At 40.0% G+C, this 15,245-nt stretch overlaps 2 protein-coding genes across 2 annotated transcripts in view; one reads left to right on the forward strand and one right to left on the reverse strand.

Annotated features, from left to right (window-relative positions):
* The first annotated feature begins 248 nt into the window (after nt 1-248).
* Nucleotides 249-12,753, forward strand: cpsf4 (cleavage and polyadenylation specific factor 4). The gene is made up of 8 exons (XM_034199039.1): nt 249-678; nt 808-858; nt 3,616-3,768; nt 3,888-3,983; nt 5,167-5,260; nt 5,379-5,451; nt 7,977-8,144; nt 12,126-12,753. The coding sequence occupies exons 1-8, from the start codon at nt 576-578 to the stop codon at nt 12,192-12,194; spliced, it is 807 nt and encodes a 268-aa protein (XP_034054930.1). The 5' UTR covers nt 249-575; the 3' UTR covers nt 12,195-12,753.
* A 786-nt stretch (nt 12,754-13,539) lies between these two features.
* Nucleotides 13,540-15,245, reverse strand: part of atp5mf (ATP synthase membrane subunit f) — a 2,908-nt gene continuing 1,202 nt past the window's right edge. The window contains exons 3-4 of the mRNA XM_034199051.1: nt 13,766-13,882; nt 13,540-13,661 (exon numbers count right to left, since the gene is read on the reverse strand). Of these exons, the coding sequence (XP_034054942.1) occupies nt 13,633-13,661; nt 13,766-13,882 (146 nt within the window). The 3' untranslated portion in view covers nt 13,540-13,632. The remainder of the gene's footprint in view (nt 13,662-13,765; nt 13,883-15,245) is intronic.

Below are 15,245 nucleotides of genomic sequence, written 5' to 3' on the forward strand. Positions count from 1 at the left end.
TAAGTTTATTTCTGGCAGCATGCAGACAGAAAGTGGCATTTGGAATTTAAATGTAGACATCGATAATTCAATAAGTGTGAAAAAAGTCAACCAACTATGGTGGTGGAACTTATGACACATTCAACTCTTCATCACTTCCTTATTTATCTTGCTTGTTATTTTTTTTCTTTCCAAAACATATTGATACAGTATTATAAACCAGTAAAAAGGCACCACAGTTTGATGTGAGCTCCACTCGATGATCGTTTAGTGATGCCTTGAATCCGTCAGGTCAGAGGTCAGGCCGCGCGCCTTCCATCCTTCTGCTGTTGAGAATGAGCAGTTTGTAACTAAAAGCAACAGACCGACTCATGTGCAGGTTTCTCTAAAACAGACAATTAAAGCTCCAAACCACAGCAGCTTTTCTGGTTCCTCATCAGGGAGCACGCTTATTGTTTCCTTATCGGTTAGCCTAGCTAGCCCGGTTAGCCACTTTAGCTGACTGGAGAAGAAGCTACTTAGATAGCTCAACCGCTAGCTAGCTAACCGAAAACGGACATTTCTTACTTTGAAGAGCACGAAAGACTCTCGCAGACATGCAGGACCTCCTGGCCACCGTGGATCACCTGAAGTTTGACCTGGAGCTGGCCATGCAGCAGCAGCTCGGGGCTCAGCCTCTGCCTTTCCCCGGCATGGACAGTAAGTGCTCGGATGCTAGCTGGTAGTTAGCCGCTGTAGGTGAACTATAGTCTATAGACAACTGTTGACCTTAGCTTAATGTCTAATGTATTTATTAAGGTTGTAATAATACTGTTTGTGTTTCTGCAGAATCCGGGTCTGCTGTTTGTGAGTTCTTCATGAGAGCAGCTTGTGTGAAAGGTAAAAACACAACATGACAACAATCACACACTGTACTTCCATCAAAGTGTGGGTATTGACAACAGATGGGTTAAAAACATGATGGTCAAATCTGAAGCATTAGAGTTATCCTGACTTTTATCTTCTAGAACTAGTAAGCCTTCAAAAAGACTGGATCCTGCATTTCCCATAATGCCGCCATTGTAAATGAATGATGTGTATACTCTGTTTGAGCCCAAAACCACCCGGTTTCTATTTACTTTCAAAATAACCTAAAATACTGGTACACCACACACTACTACTGCACTTGTTTAAAATGTTATACCATAAATAGGTATCCTGGAAATTCTTATCTACCAGTTGTGTCTGTGTAGAGGCCTTGTGTTAGATCTGAATACACAACATTCACATTTTGCACAGGGTTTTTCACCAAAAAAAAGGGATTCATGACAAATGTCACAGTTATGTTGACAGTGGAAACTTAATCTGTACACATTTTTTTTTTGATGTACCGATTATGTTTTGCATCCACTTCCCATAATGCAGCCATTGTAATCCTTACATTTAATAAGAACCTTTCAAAAAAGGATAAGTACTCAGATAATGAATGTATTCAGATATGAGAGGAAATCCACAGTTCACAAATACAATAAATACATTCTACAGTACACTACATGCTTTAGATTCTTCCAGTTTAATTGTATAGTGTTAATATCATATTGTTTTGTCTGTTATTATTTTGAAAATGCAAATGAATACACTCTAAGTCAGGGGTCTCAAACTCAAGGCCCGGGGGCCAAATCCAGCCCGCCACTTCATTTTATGTGGCCCGCAAGAGCTTGCAAAGATTATAATACGTTTATTATAAGGTTACATGCCACTTTACAGGAGCACGTTGCCCATAAACTACATGTCCCACAATGCATCTCATTTTGTGACATTCTCACTGAAGAGACTTGCAATTATTTGCCCTAGACTTCTGCTTTCAGACGTAGTTAATTATGAAGTTATTACCCTATCCGATAATAATCCAATGCAGAGGAAATATTGTAAAATACATTATTTTATATGTATATTATATATATTTATCTATGTATATTTATATAGTCTTGAAGTTACTCCGACCCTTTGAGTGCAACCATAATTATAACGTGGCCCGCGATGAAATTGAGTTTGACACCCCTGCTCTAAGTGATTGATAACATATTAAATTACCCGCTGAAAATGTCCTTACCTTTTTTAAACCAATCTAATGGGAGCAATGATCTGCTTCACAATAATATCCTCTATGTCAGGGGTGCCAGTCGATCGCGAGATGTGTCTAAAAATAGAACAACAACATTCTGTGTTATCGTTAATGTCCTGTAACATAATGTTCCTGTGCCAGAATAATGCACTTGAACGCATCAAAGCTTTGTGATTGGCCAGCGTGACCCCATGTGTCGGGGCGTGGCTGGTGGGCAGTGGGCACTATTTCGCTGACGTTGTCCGTGTCAACAGGAGTGACAGTCCGCACACAAACAAGACCGCAATTATGGCAGAAGCAAAAAAGCCCAAAATATATAATTTTCACTCCAAGTGGGAGGATGATTCTTTTTGTATCTATTCCAATTCAAAGTCCATCTGTCTCATCTGCAATGCGAGCATGGCTTTATCGAAGAAGGGTAATTTAGGAGCGGCATTTCAAAACAGTGCACAAACGCTACGAGACGGAATTCCCTCCTAATTCTGCCCTACGCTCCAAAAGGGGAGGGGCCTGAAAGGACAGCTAAATGCACAGCAGTCCATTTCCACCAGGGCCAACAACAAGAGCAAGGCTGCTACCAGAGCATCTTATCGTGTCAGTCACGTTCTTGCGAAACACATGAAGTCTTTCAAAGACGGCGAAGTTGTGAAAGAAGCATTCCTGGAGGCTGCCGACGCGCTTTTTGGGGACAGTAAAAATAACAGTAGCATTTCAACAGGTTTTTGATATAATAAAAACTCAAGTTAGATACCGTTATTAATCTGCTGTAAGTTTGAGTTTGTTTGAACTTATGCATTATAATTATTGTACAAAATGGTATAAGAATGCAAACTTAAATTGATTATAGTCTATTATCAATTCAGGTTAAGAAACTAGTGTTGCTTGCATCCTATTTTAAAAGGCATTTATTTTTATACTCTACTAAAATGCAACAAAAAAAGGGTTTGATTCTATTAATTTTGTCCTTTTTATTGCACTTTGGCAGCAGATTCCTGTGTAGCTTCAGATCTGAGTTGTCTTATTAGTAAGCCTAATTTATACTTTTGTAGCAACACTATTTTTATATAATGGCAAAGAAAGGGTTCAGAATCTTTTCTTCTTTTCCTGTGTCATATGTGGCAGCACTGTTCAATGTTTCTTGAAAACATTACCCACTGTAGTGACGTGTGAATAAACTCCAACTCTGTATCAACAACACTGTTGTGTAACTTCAGTTAAATACTTGTATGTGTGTAGATTAGAAAGAGGTAAGATAAAGGATCTGCAGTATTTTATGAAGTATTAATCGTACGAAGGTCAGTTTTATACAAGTAGAAGTGTGTATTTACCTGGTAGTAGGCTGTCAGTAATGGCTACGCCTCTCTATTTGGACTGGTAGATCTCAGCAGACTGGCAACTTTAAAAGTAGCTCTCGGTTCAAAAAAGGTTGGGCACCCCTGCTCTATGTGATTCATTCATTAGCAAACATCAAGACTGGATGCCCTGTAGTTTTTATTCAGAAAAGTTGTGCTGTCCTTTGTTTACCCTCCCAGGTGGGATGTGTCCGTTCCGTCACATCAGCGGAGAGAAGACGGTGGTGTGTAAGCACTGGCTCAGAGGACTGTGTAAGAAAGGAGACCAGTGCGAGTTCCTCCACGAATACGACATGACCAAGATGCCCGAATGCTACTTCTACTCCAAATTTGGTCAGTTGACTTGATGTCATATAAAATACATTAGATTATAACTGTTGAACAGCTCCTAATTGATAAAATCACTGCATGTATTTGTCCCTGTTTTATAATTCTTGTGATGACCCTTTCAGGTGAGTGTAGCAACAAAGAGTGTCCCTTCCTGCACATCGACCCAGAGTCCAAGATCAAAGACTGTCCCTGGTACGACCGAGGCTTCTGCAAACACGGTACGACCTGCTCACAAAACATCCCTGCAGTACTGATAGTTTTACCCTCAAATATACAGTTTGTATGGAAGCCCATTTAGGCCAGAAAAAGAAAAACTTTCTCAAAATCATGACTTCAAATTAAAGAATTGTTACCAAACCTTTTTTTAGGTTTTAATTTGAGAATATATAGACAATAATTTTACTGTGAAACGTTAACATTATTTAAAGAGTTTTTTAGATACTACTTCATTATTTTGACCCTATACCATTATTTGAACTGACTACTTCATTATTTTGATAAGTTTATCAGTATTTTAAGAAACAAAGTAATTTTTGTTGTTGACATAGTAGGTATAATGTTGAAACACTAAGTATTTAGTCATTATATATAGAGAGGCGAAGTCCCTCCCTTCCCGGGGGACCTCAATGGGACCTTATTTCGGAAAAAGTATGTATTGAAGTCAATGGAGAGAGAAATTGTGCCACAAATTACACATATGATGTTTCTCAATTTAAAAGATCATTTTGCAAGTCAAAAAAAATAAAAATGTGTCGTAAAACTGTGAAGTAACACTTTTGTTTGTGTGAAACGCTCAATGACCTACATCTCCCGTCTCGCACCACACACCAAGACGGCCGTCACGTTGGCACATTTCACTTCTCTCTTTCAGAATGAAGTGAAAAGTATTAAAAGAGGTGAAAATCACTCCAAGTCTGGGCACGTTGAGAGCTGTACATACACACAAGGGGAGTTAGTTGGTTCCGTGAGAGCCAGCATGCAGGACCGGGATTCTGGGATTTGTAGTCTTTCTAGTTGCGTATTTTTCATAGTCTTATATTTCAACAGTTTTACGACAAACTGTGACTTTTTGACATGGAAATAATTTTTTTAATTGACAAACATCATATGTGTAATTCGTGGCACAAACGGGATCGAAAGATAATCTTTCTCTCCATTGACTTCAATACATAATTTTTCCGAAATAAGGTCCCATGGGTCGGAAGTAGATGGGCGTGACTTCGCCTCTCTATTTTGAAACTATAGAATTATTTTGGAAAAGTTTCTAAATGTTTTTCGAACGTTTTTCATTATTTAAAAATACTAATTCACTTTTTAGAGATACTAAGTCAATATCCCCGGATACTTTTCTAATACAAATGAATTAAAGGTTGTTGTTTGTTTTCTTTCTCCTGGTCTCAGGTCCTGACTGCAGACACAGACACACAAGAAGAGTGATCTGTATGAATTACCTGGTGGGCTTCTGTCCGGAGGGGAAATCCTGTAAATTCATGCAGTACGTAACCTTTCTATATTTGTTTCATACAGATTAAAAAAAAAAGTGAAAAAACACTTATCACCTGTTGTAGATTGGTTTTGTAATGTAGATCTAACAGTGAGATGTTTTCCTACAGCCCTCGTTTTGAGTTGCCAATGGGAGCCAATGAACAGCCTCCTCTGTCACAGCAAATGCAAAACCAGGCAAAGGTAAGTTACTACCACAAATACCCAAAAAACCCCTGCTGAAGCCCTCACATCTTTATACTGCTCCGTTATTTACCTGCTGAGCAGAGATGGCAAAAGTACACACCTCCTTTACTCAAGTAGAAGTACAGATACTCGTGTTTAAAAATACTCTGGTGAAAGTAGAAGTACTGACTAAACTTCTTTACTCAAGTAAAAGTAAAGAGGCTTTGAAATGTGCTTCAGTAAAAAGTACCCATAACTAGCAGCTGTTTTAAAGAGTACCTGAGCTCCCTTTATATTAATAGAACAATAATGTCATTGTTAGCTAATGAATGTTTCCATGCTGAACAACGGCAACATGACAACGTTTCCATCGGTCCCTCTTCTTTAGAGAAGACCAGGAAATGATGGATACACGGATCGTGTTCAAATCAATAGGCACGCAATGACTCTAAAGAATAATGATCACGCATCAAACACACATTCAGACTAAAGGAACCAGCTGTTTGGAAAATGAGAGAAGTAGAAAGTACAAGTATTTGAGTTCAACATGTGAGAAGTAGAAAGTACAGGTATTTGAGTTCAATATGTAAGAAGTAGAAAGTACAGGTATTTGAGTTCAACATGTAAGAAGTAGAAAGTACAGGTATTTGAGTTCAATATGTAAGAAGTAGAAAGTACAGGTATTTGTGTTCAACATGTAAGAAGTAGAAAGTACAGGTATTTGTGTTCAACATGTAAGAAGTAGAAAGTTCAGGTATTTGTGTTCAACATGTGAGAAGTAGAAAGTTCAGGTATTTGTGTTCAACATGTAAGAAGTAGAAAGTACAGGTATTTGGGTTAAACATGTAAGAAGTAGAAAGTTCAGGTATTTGTGTTCAACATGTAAGAAGTAGAAAGTACAGGTATTTGGGTTCAACATGTAAGAAGTAGAAAGTACAGGTATTTGGGTTCAACATGTAAGAAGTAGAAAGTACAGGTATTTGTGTTCAACATGTGAGAAGTAGAAAGTACAGGTATTTGAGTTCAACATGTAAGAAGTAGAAAGTACAGGTATTTGGGTTCAACATGTAAGAAGTAGAAAGTACAGGTATTTGTGTTCAACATGTAAGAAGTAGAAAGTACAGGTATTTGGGTTCAACATGTAAGAAGTAGAAAGTACAGGTATTTGGGTTCAACATGTAAGAAGTAGAAAGTACAGGTATTTGTGTTCAACATGTAAGAAGTAGAAAGTACAGGTATTTGGGTTCAACATGTAAGAAGTAGAAAGTACAGGTATTTGTAGGGGTGCACCGAATGGGAAATTCTTGGCCGAAACCGATACCGAAAATAGGAAACAGTTGGCCGAAAACCGAATGCCGAAAGGCCGAAAATGATTAATAGAAATATATATATATATATATATATATAATGTATACATTTTTTACCAATGTTGTTCAGCTACCTGATTATGGAAATAGACATGATTATGGCAAAACTTAACTTAAATAATAATCACTATTATGGGTCCATAAAACATTTATTCAGCACTTTTGAATGCATACAGTACATTTATATATGTCATGTATTATTGCTAAAAAACATGATATCGCAGTCTTAGTGTCGCCAACTCGTTTCTAATATGCAAAGACAACAAATGCGTCTATGATGTATTTTCGATCAGACGAGATCTCTCTCCCCTGTCTGTGTGCGAGGGGGCGGGGCAGTTTACACACACGCAGCTGCTACATGCAGCGGAGCACACTGCGGAGATGGCGGAGAGAACGCGCTCCGAGGTGTGGTTAAACTTTACCCGTCTCGATGTGGAGAATACTTGTTACCATAAGTGCAATAAGAGTTTAGCATGTAAGCACGAGCAATTTGTCTAAACATTTAGCAAAAGTGCACCGCATGCAGACGGAGGAATGTACCGGGTTCGACCGTCTTTCTAGCAGCTCTGTAGCTCCATCCACGAGTAACGTTTCCACGTCAGGTTTTATGTATGCTAGCAGCAACACACGGAGTTAACTACATTATACAAACATGGGTTAATGATTAGAGGAAACTGAGTTATTTATTTTGTTAAAATTTCAGCTATTCTGTTTACAGTCTGTCATCAGATTATTTAATACGATTTGTTAAAGGCTCAGGGCAATCTCGATGACAAAGGTCAATGTTCGCCCCCCCCCCCCCCCCTGTGAGCCAGCCGCGAGCATGGTCGCCGCGTCTTTATTACGTCATCACAACAACACGTTAGGTTACCAACGTAAACCTGTTCTGACATTCGGTGATATTTTTTCGGTGCTAAAACCCTTTCGGCCGAAAGCTGAAAGGGCCTTTTTAACCATTTTCGGTGGCCGAATATTCGGTGCATCCCTAGGTATTTGTGTTCAACATGTAAGAAGTAGAAAGTACAGGTATTTGTGTTCAACATGTAAGAAGTAAAAAGTCGTGTACTGATACCAGAAAAATATACATAAGTACAGGAACAAAGTATTTGTACTCCACTACTTCCCACCTCGGCTGAAGAGTAAAAATCATGTCTCTCTCCGTGTTTCCTGCTGCAGCCGGTTCCCACCATCGGCCGCTCGTCGCTCTCTCTCATCCAGCTGACCAACTCCAGTCCCAACATGCGCCCGCAGAACCACATGCCGATGGGTCCTCCTCCTCATCATCAGAACCACATGGGGGGCAACAGAGGGCCCCGGCCCCTGGACCAGGTCACTTGCTACAAGGTGAGTCATGTGCTTTTAATGATTTACAAGGCTTTACATAATCTTGCCCCAACATATTCAAGTGACTGTCTCTCTTTTTTATCAACCAGCAAGGACACTTAGATCCTCCAATGTTTCACTTTTAAAAGTACCTAGAGTGCATTACAAGAAAACTGGAGAGGCTGCTTTTGGTTTTGATATCGCCCCAAACTGTGGAACAGCCTCCCATTTGATCTTAGAACAGCAACCTCAATTTCAAAGTAAATTAAAGACCTATCTTTTTAATTTGGCTTATCATTTTTAGTAGTATCACTGTTCATGTTTTATTGTTTATACATATTTTAATTATGTTCCTCATTTGTGATTGTGATTTGTTGTCATACTGCATGAAAGGTGCTATATAAATAAAGTGTATTATTATGTGAATTTCGCCGTAAAACAGAGTTAAGTATAATATGGTAAAGCTGTAGTTTGGGGAAATATATTCTATGCTTTCTTGTTGATATACATGTTATATATTTTAATGTTTTTAAAAGATAATATCTATGAATGATGCAGAAATTATTAAATCCTCCAATATCGAGAATCATTTAAAAATGGCACCATATTTATAGATACAACAATAATAATAATAATAACTTGGATTTATATAGCGCCTTTCATGAGACCCAAGGTCGCTTTACAAAGAAGAACAGAGGCCTGTACTACGAAGCCGGATTTTCGCTTAGCCGGCTAACTTCAGGGAAACCTCTGGGTTTCCGGTCCTACGACGCTGGTTCTCTTTTTAGCGGGCTTGATCTCCATGGTAACTTATGCTGTGCGGCTAACCAGGGGGGTATACTACGAAGCAGGATTTTCGTTTAGCAAGATAACTTCTGGGATTTCCGGTACTACGAAGCTGGTTCACTTTTTAGCGGGCTAGATCTCCATGGTGACTTATCCTGGAACCTAGTCTGTGCTCCGAAGCAGGATAGGTTCCAGGATAAGAGATCAACTCAGCGAAAGCACCACGCCTGCTGACCAATCAGAGCTCAGTGTGCGGAGGAAATACAGTTTAAACTGCCGTTGCAGGAAAGACGGCCGGCCAAAATCACCGACTGTGTGAACGTGAAAATGAATAGAACATCACCTCCATCTTCAGAGCAATCTGACTATTATAACTATTATACTATTATGTTAAGAAAGCTTAATTAAATATCTGCCACAACCTAAGTAACCGGATCAAAGTAACATTACGTTGCCTACAGTCAGCGGCACTGTGAGTGCAGACGTCAATGTGTCCCATTATCATTCATATCATATCACATCATAATGTATCATATATTTCCTTATCTGAGTCAGCCGAGCCGTATCTCGTGCAACACTCACAGTGTCACATACTGTATGCAGAAGTATTATTTTAAGCAACACATAAGTTGACGAAACACTCGAGACAAATGTAATTAAAGTCAGATCGTGTTTTAGACGGGCAGTGATATCATAAAGCTGTTAATGTACGCATTCAAACACTTGTTCTGTTCCCAGCTGTATTCACCTTGCAGGTGCAGCTCTGTGGCTTTGATCCTGGATAAAGTGTTTAAGTCATGGATGTTTAAAGTTTAACTTCTTCATATTTGACTAATATTATAGTTGACTTTTCATTCAGGAAGTATGACGCTGCGCTGTCAGTACGCTTCTCCATGTTTGTGATTGGTCGAATGCTCCAGATACCACCCCTTTCATGTGAACGCGCACCTAACTAGATGGGACACGGCTGGCTTGAGCGAATGAGTTGATAGTCAGCGTTGTAGGACAGTTTAGCGAGAGCGGGTTTGTGTTGGATTAAGTCAACCAGATAACTCAAAACATATCCAGGATAGGTTGAACTAGATTCGTAGTACACCACCCTGGTCGGGACCAGGTTAGGTTGCAGGCTAAGAGATCAACTCAGTGAAAGCACTGCCTGCTGACCAATCAGAGCTCAGTGTGCGGAGTTTAAAGCGATCAAGTCATATTACAGGAGAAAGGAAATACAGAAAAACTGCCGTTGCAGGAAAGACGGCCGGCAAAAATCACCGACTGTGTGAACGTGAACATTAATAGAATATCACCTCATCTTCAGAGCAATCTGATTATTATAACATTAGCGTTAAGAAAGCTTAATTAAATATCTGCCACAACATAAGTAACCGGATCAGAGTAACATTAAGTACAGTCCGCGGCATATCACTTCATAATGTATCATATATTTCCATATCTGAGTCAGCTGAGCCGTATCTGGCCGTGCAACACTCACAGTGTCACATACTGTATGCAGAAGTATTATTTTAAGCAACACATTAAGTTGACGAAACACTCGAGTCAAATGTAATTAAAGTCAGATCGTGTTTTAGACGGGGCAGTGATATCATAAACCTGTTAATGTACGCATTCAAACACTTGTTCTTTTGTCAGCTGTATTCACCTTGCAGGTGCAGCTCTGTGGCTTTTATCCTGGATAAAGTGTTTAAGTCATGGATGTTTAAAGTTTAACTTCTTCATATGTGACTAATATTAAAGTCAGACAACCAGTCAGACAACCAGACAGTCAGACAGACAGTCAGACAGACAGACAGACAGACAGACAGACAGACAGACAGAGAGACAGACAGACAGACAGAGAGACAGACAGACAGACAGTCAGACAGACAGACAGACAGACAGACAGACAGACAGACAGACAGACAGACAGAGAGACAGACAGACAGACAGACAGACAGACAGACAGACAGACAGAGAGACAGACAGACAGACAGACAGTCAGACAGACAGTCAGACAGACAGACAGAGAGACAGACAGACAGTCAGTCAGACAGACAGACAGTCAGTCAGACAGACAGTCAGACAGACAGACAGACAGACAGACAGAGAGACAGACAGACAGACAGTCAGACAGACAGACAGACAGACAGTCAAACAGACAGTCAGACAGACAGACAGTCAGTCAGTCAGACAGACAGTCAGACAGTCAGACAGACAGACAGACAGACAGAGAGACAGACAGACAGACAGACAGACAGACAGACAGACAGACAGACAGACAGACAGACAGACAGACAGACAGTCAGACAGACAGACAGACAGTCAGTCAGACAGACAGACAGTCAGACAGACAGTCAGACAGTCAGTCAGTCAGACAGTCAGTCAGACAGTCAGACAGACAGACAGACAGTCAGACAGACAGTCAGACAGACAAAACAACAAATAGATTAGGGGCCATTGGCCTTAGCAAACCGATGGGACTTGAGGGCCCTTTTGAAGGCGTCAAGCGTGGGGATGTTGAGGATCTCCGCAGAGGGTGGGGGCTGCCACACTGAAGGCTCTGTCCCCGAAGGTTCGCAGGTTGGTGCGGGGAGTGGTAAGCAGGCCAGAGTCTGAAGACCGCAGGTTCCGGGGGGGCATGTGGGCGAAGGAGGTCCGATAAGTACTGGTGGGCATGGAGGGACTTGTAGGTGAGGAAGAGGACTTTGTAGGTAATGCGGGACTTGACCGGCAGCCAGTGGAGGTGGATGAGGGTGGGAGTGATGTGCTGCCATGGCTTTGTATGTGTGAGTACCCGAGCAGCACAGTTTTGAACATACTGGAGCTTGTCTGTTCAAAACTGTGCTGCTAGGGTACTCACACAATAATCCCAATTAGTTATTTTGTACAGATTGCGCAGTCCAAATTGTAACCATAATGATAATACATTCAGTAAGCCAGTGTTTAACTGCAAACTCTGTTTTAACACTTCACTCACTGTTAGTACAGAAAGTAAATTACATAAAACAGGTTATTGATCTTGTTTTATGAGGTTTTGGTATTTTCAGTTGTTGTGCTAAGCTACGCTAACTGGCTCCAGCTACATATAGACTGTACAGGCACGAGAGACATTGTTTTCTTTTCAAATAACTCCAGGCAAGAAAGCAAAAAGGTGCTTTTTCTAACATCTGCTTCTGATTAAGAGCCATTCATGTTTTGTTTTCTTGTCCTCTGTGTCTATAGTGCGGTGAGAAGGGCCACTATGCCAACAAATGCACTAAAGGACACCTCGCCTTCCTGAGTGGACAGTAACCTCCGGACCCCCCCCCCCCCACAATGTGAGCAGCAGAAGAGAAGAAGCCCCCCCCCCCCCCCCGACCCGTTTGCTCTTCAGGCTGAACTTAAAGACTTTGACTGCCGCTGTAGTGTGTCCCTTCATGATGACTTATATGGACATTGGCAGATAAACATGGCTACTGTTTCTATTCTTTGTGGATACAAGAAAGAGAAGAGGTCACAATCTGTGGTTTTGAATGTGTCAGTCTTCAGAGTTTTCTACGTTTGTACTGTACAATATTTAAATAGATGTGACACCCAGGATCCAACAGCGCTGTAACAAGCTGCTGTTTCTCCAGTCTCCCCTCGGTCATGTGACTGCATCAGTGACACCATAACTGTCTTTCTATTCTGATTCTTGTAGTACATTTGTCCGACAGTGTAAATGCAATAAAAAAAAAAGTGATAAATGCCAGTAGAATGTAAATTCATGATGTGTGTACTCTGTTAGAGCCCAAAACCATCCGGTAATGCTTTCGATTTTCTCAGAACAACCTAAATGACCCGTTTACCACAAATTACACACTTAAAGTTCCCATGTCATGTTTTTCCGGTTATCACCCGTCCCCTTGTGTGTTATGAAGGTTTTTCTGCATGTAAACGGTCTGCAGTCACAAACCCTCAAAGTACACCCTGCAGCGAGTAAAACTCTAACACAGAAAAGACCTGTCTGTGCTGCCCCAGAACGCCTCGTTGGACATTTCTCTTTTTCCATTGTTTCCTTCTTGGGTATAGTAATGTCCGGAGCCGTTACGTTTGGACCAATCCGGACTTCCTCACACACACGGCGGGACGTTGCGAGGCTCGCGACACTGAGCTGGCTCACTAGTGTGGGGTCAGTGAGACAGCGCGGAACTCAGCCTGAGCACACACACACAAACTCCCAGCCAGGCTGCGGGTGTTTCGGGCTGGGCTTCGCTGTGTCTCGCAGACGGCCACTGGGCTCACAGGAGCTCCAACAAGCCGTTTAGGACAGAGTGACTATACAGAGATGCTTTTTGGAAAATTGCACAATAAATCTATTCTAGACCTCAACAATGGAATTATGATCATGTCACGGGACCTTTAAAAGTGTTATACCATACATGGGTATCCTGGAAATGAGTATCTACCAGTTGTGTGTGGAGGCCTAGTGTTACTTCTTAATACACAATATTCAAATTTAAGATTTATGACAGTGGAAATAAAATGTTTTTTGTAACAGATGTATCGATTATATTTGCATACACTTTCTGATAGTTGAGAGTTCTCACTGTTTACTCAGCTGAAATGTAGATAATGGAAACTAAACTCACAAACAACCACACATGATATCCAACAGTACATTTTAGTATAGATTTATTGGTCACAACAGTCACATATTCAACATGGAGAGCCGGGGAACAGAAGCTCCAGGAGGTCTGATGGGAGGAGCTTAATGGTACTTTCTCATGCGGTCGTGTTCTGGAAGAAAAGATGGAGGAAGAGGTTTAAGTGTTAAAAGGTGTTTTTGTGGATGATTGGAAAGTGACATTATCTGTCCTAGAAAACAAGGAAAGCCTTCTTACTGATGTGATCGAAACTCCACACGTAGCTGAGCACCACGTAGCTAGCCAGCACCATGGTAAGACCACCGATGCCTCCCTTCTTCACGTAGATGTACTTGTTGAGGTATCTTTCATAGCCTGGGAGTGAAACACAAACTGCATGAGGACAGAACTACATTCACATTTCATCCTCAAACTATAAAGCTCTCATGACCTGAATGCATCGATTTGAACGTAAATAAACACGGGTGAAAGAGGAAAAGCTAGAGGCAAGAAGCTTTCACGAAGCTGCCGAGAAACTTTGACCAACATGATTGATGCTTGAAAGACAGATTTTATCCAAAAGATTACAAAGATTACAAGGTCTAAGGCCGTTTTTGAATGACTTATTATTCAAACTGAGTTGGACGAAATATTGAGTATTCAAATAAGGGGTGAAAATGCACCTTATATATATTAAGGATTGTCTTAGGAACAAATTGGGAACTACTCTCAGGATGTTTTGTGAATGACAGTGAAGACACTGACATGACAACCTTGCAGAACAGTTGCTAGGTCACAGCATGGAACAATTTGGGGGAAATGTGCATGTTGATAAGAAAGAAAGTAGGGCTGCTCAATTAATCGTATTTTAAATCGCAATTACGATGTTGGCTTGCAACGATTATGAAAACAACATCATTGTAATAAAACGATTATTATAAAAAAATTGTATTGGTTTTTCAGTTGAATTATACTTAAAGTTCAGGGTAATCAACTGTTAAAAACTACAATTCTTTTTTTTTAAATAAATGGATGTTTTCAAACTAAATGGATAATAATCCATTTAGTTAAATCCAGGCTGAAGACTTTTCTTTTTGTCGCTGCTTTTAATTGAACTATTCATATCTTAGACTGCACTGTAACTTTTATCCATGTATTTTTTTCTTTTAATGTTTAATTGACTGCCATGTATTTTTTTCTTTTAATGTTTATTTTATTAGCTTTTCTTTTTAATGACTGATTTTAAATGCCATTTTCTTAATGTCTTTCATTTTTTGTAAAGCACTTTGAATTGCCTTGTGTTGAAAAGTGCTATATAAATAAACTTGCCTTGCCTAGTTTTTGATAATCAATTATTGACCCAAATAATCGAGATTATGATTTTTGCCATAATCGAGCAGCCCTAATTTCTGCTCGCTGAATTTTAAACCTTAAAACAGGTATGATATTTAAGATCAAATTTGTTTAATAGGACTTTTGATTTCTTGTCAAATGAACTGCTGAAACCGCTTACATGTAAAAAAAGAAAACGTGCTACAATCTTTGATCAGGTTTGTTTTCCCACTGCATCTTGGTAATTTGATAAAGGAGGTTTCTGTATCTAAATCTTTTCTGTTACACTCGCTTCATTCTGCTACTGTTTTGATTTTAAACTCAATGGTTACTGCTGCTTCTCTATCAAATCTCTTCTCATCTAAATGGGATCTGCACCCTTTTTTGTAATTGACCTTTTGTGACA

Source organism: Gymnodraco acuticeps, unplaced genomic scaffold (assembly GCF_902827175.1).
Source record: "Gymnodraco acuticeps unplaced genomic scaffold, fGymAcu1.1, whole genome shotgun sequence".
Taxonomy (NCBI): domain Eukaryota; kingdom Metazoa; phylum Chordata; class Actinopteri; order Perciformes; family Bathydraconidae; genus Gymnodraco; species Gymnodraco acuticeps.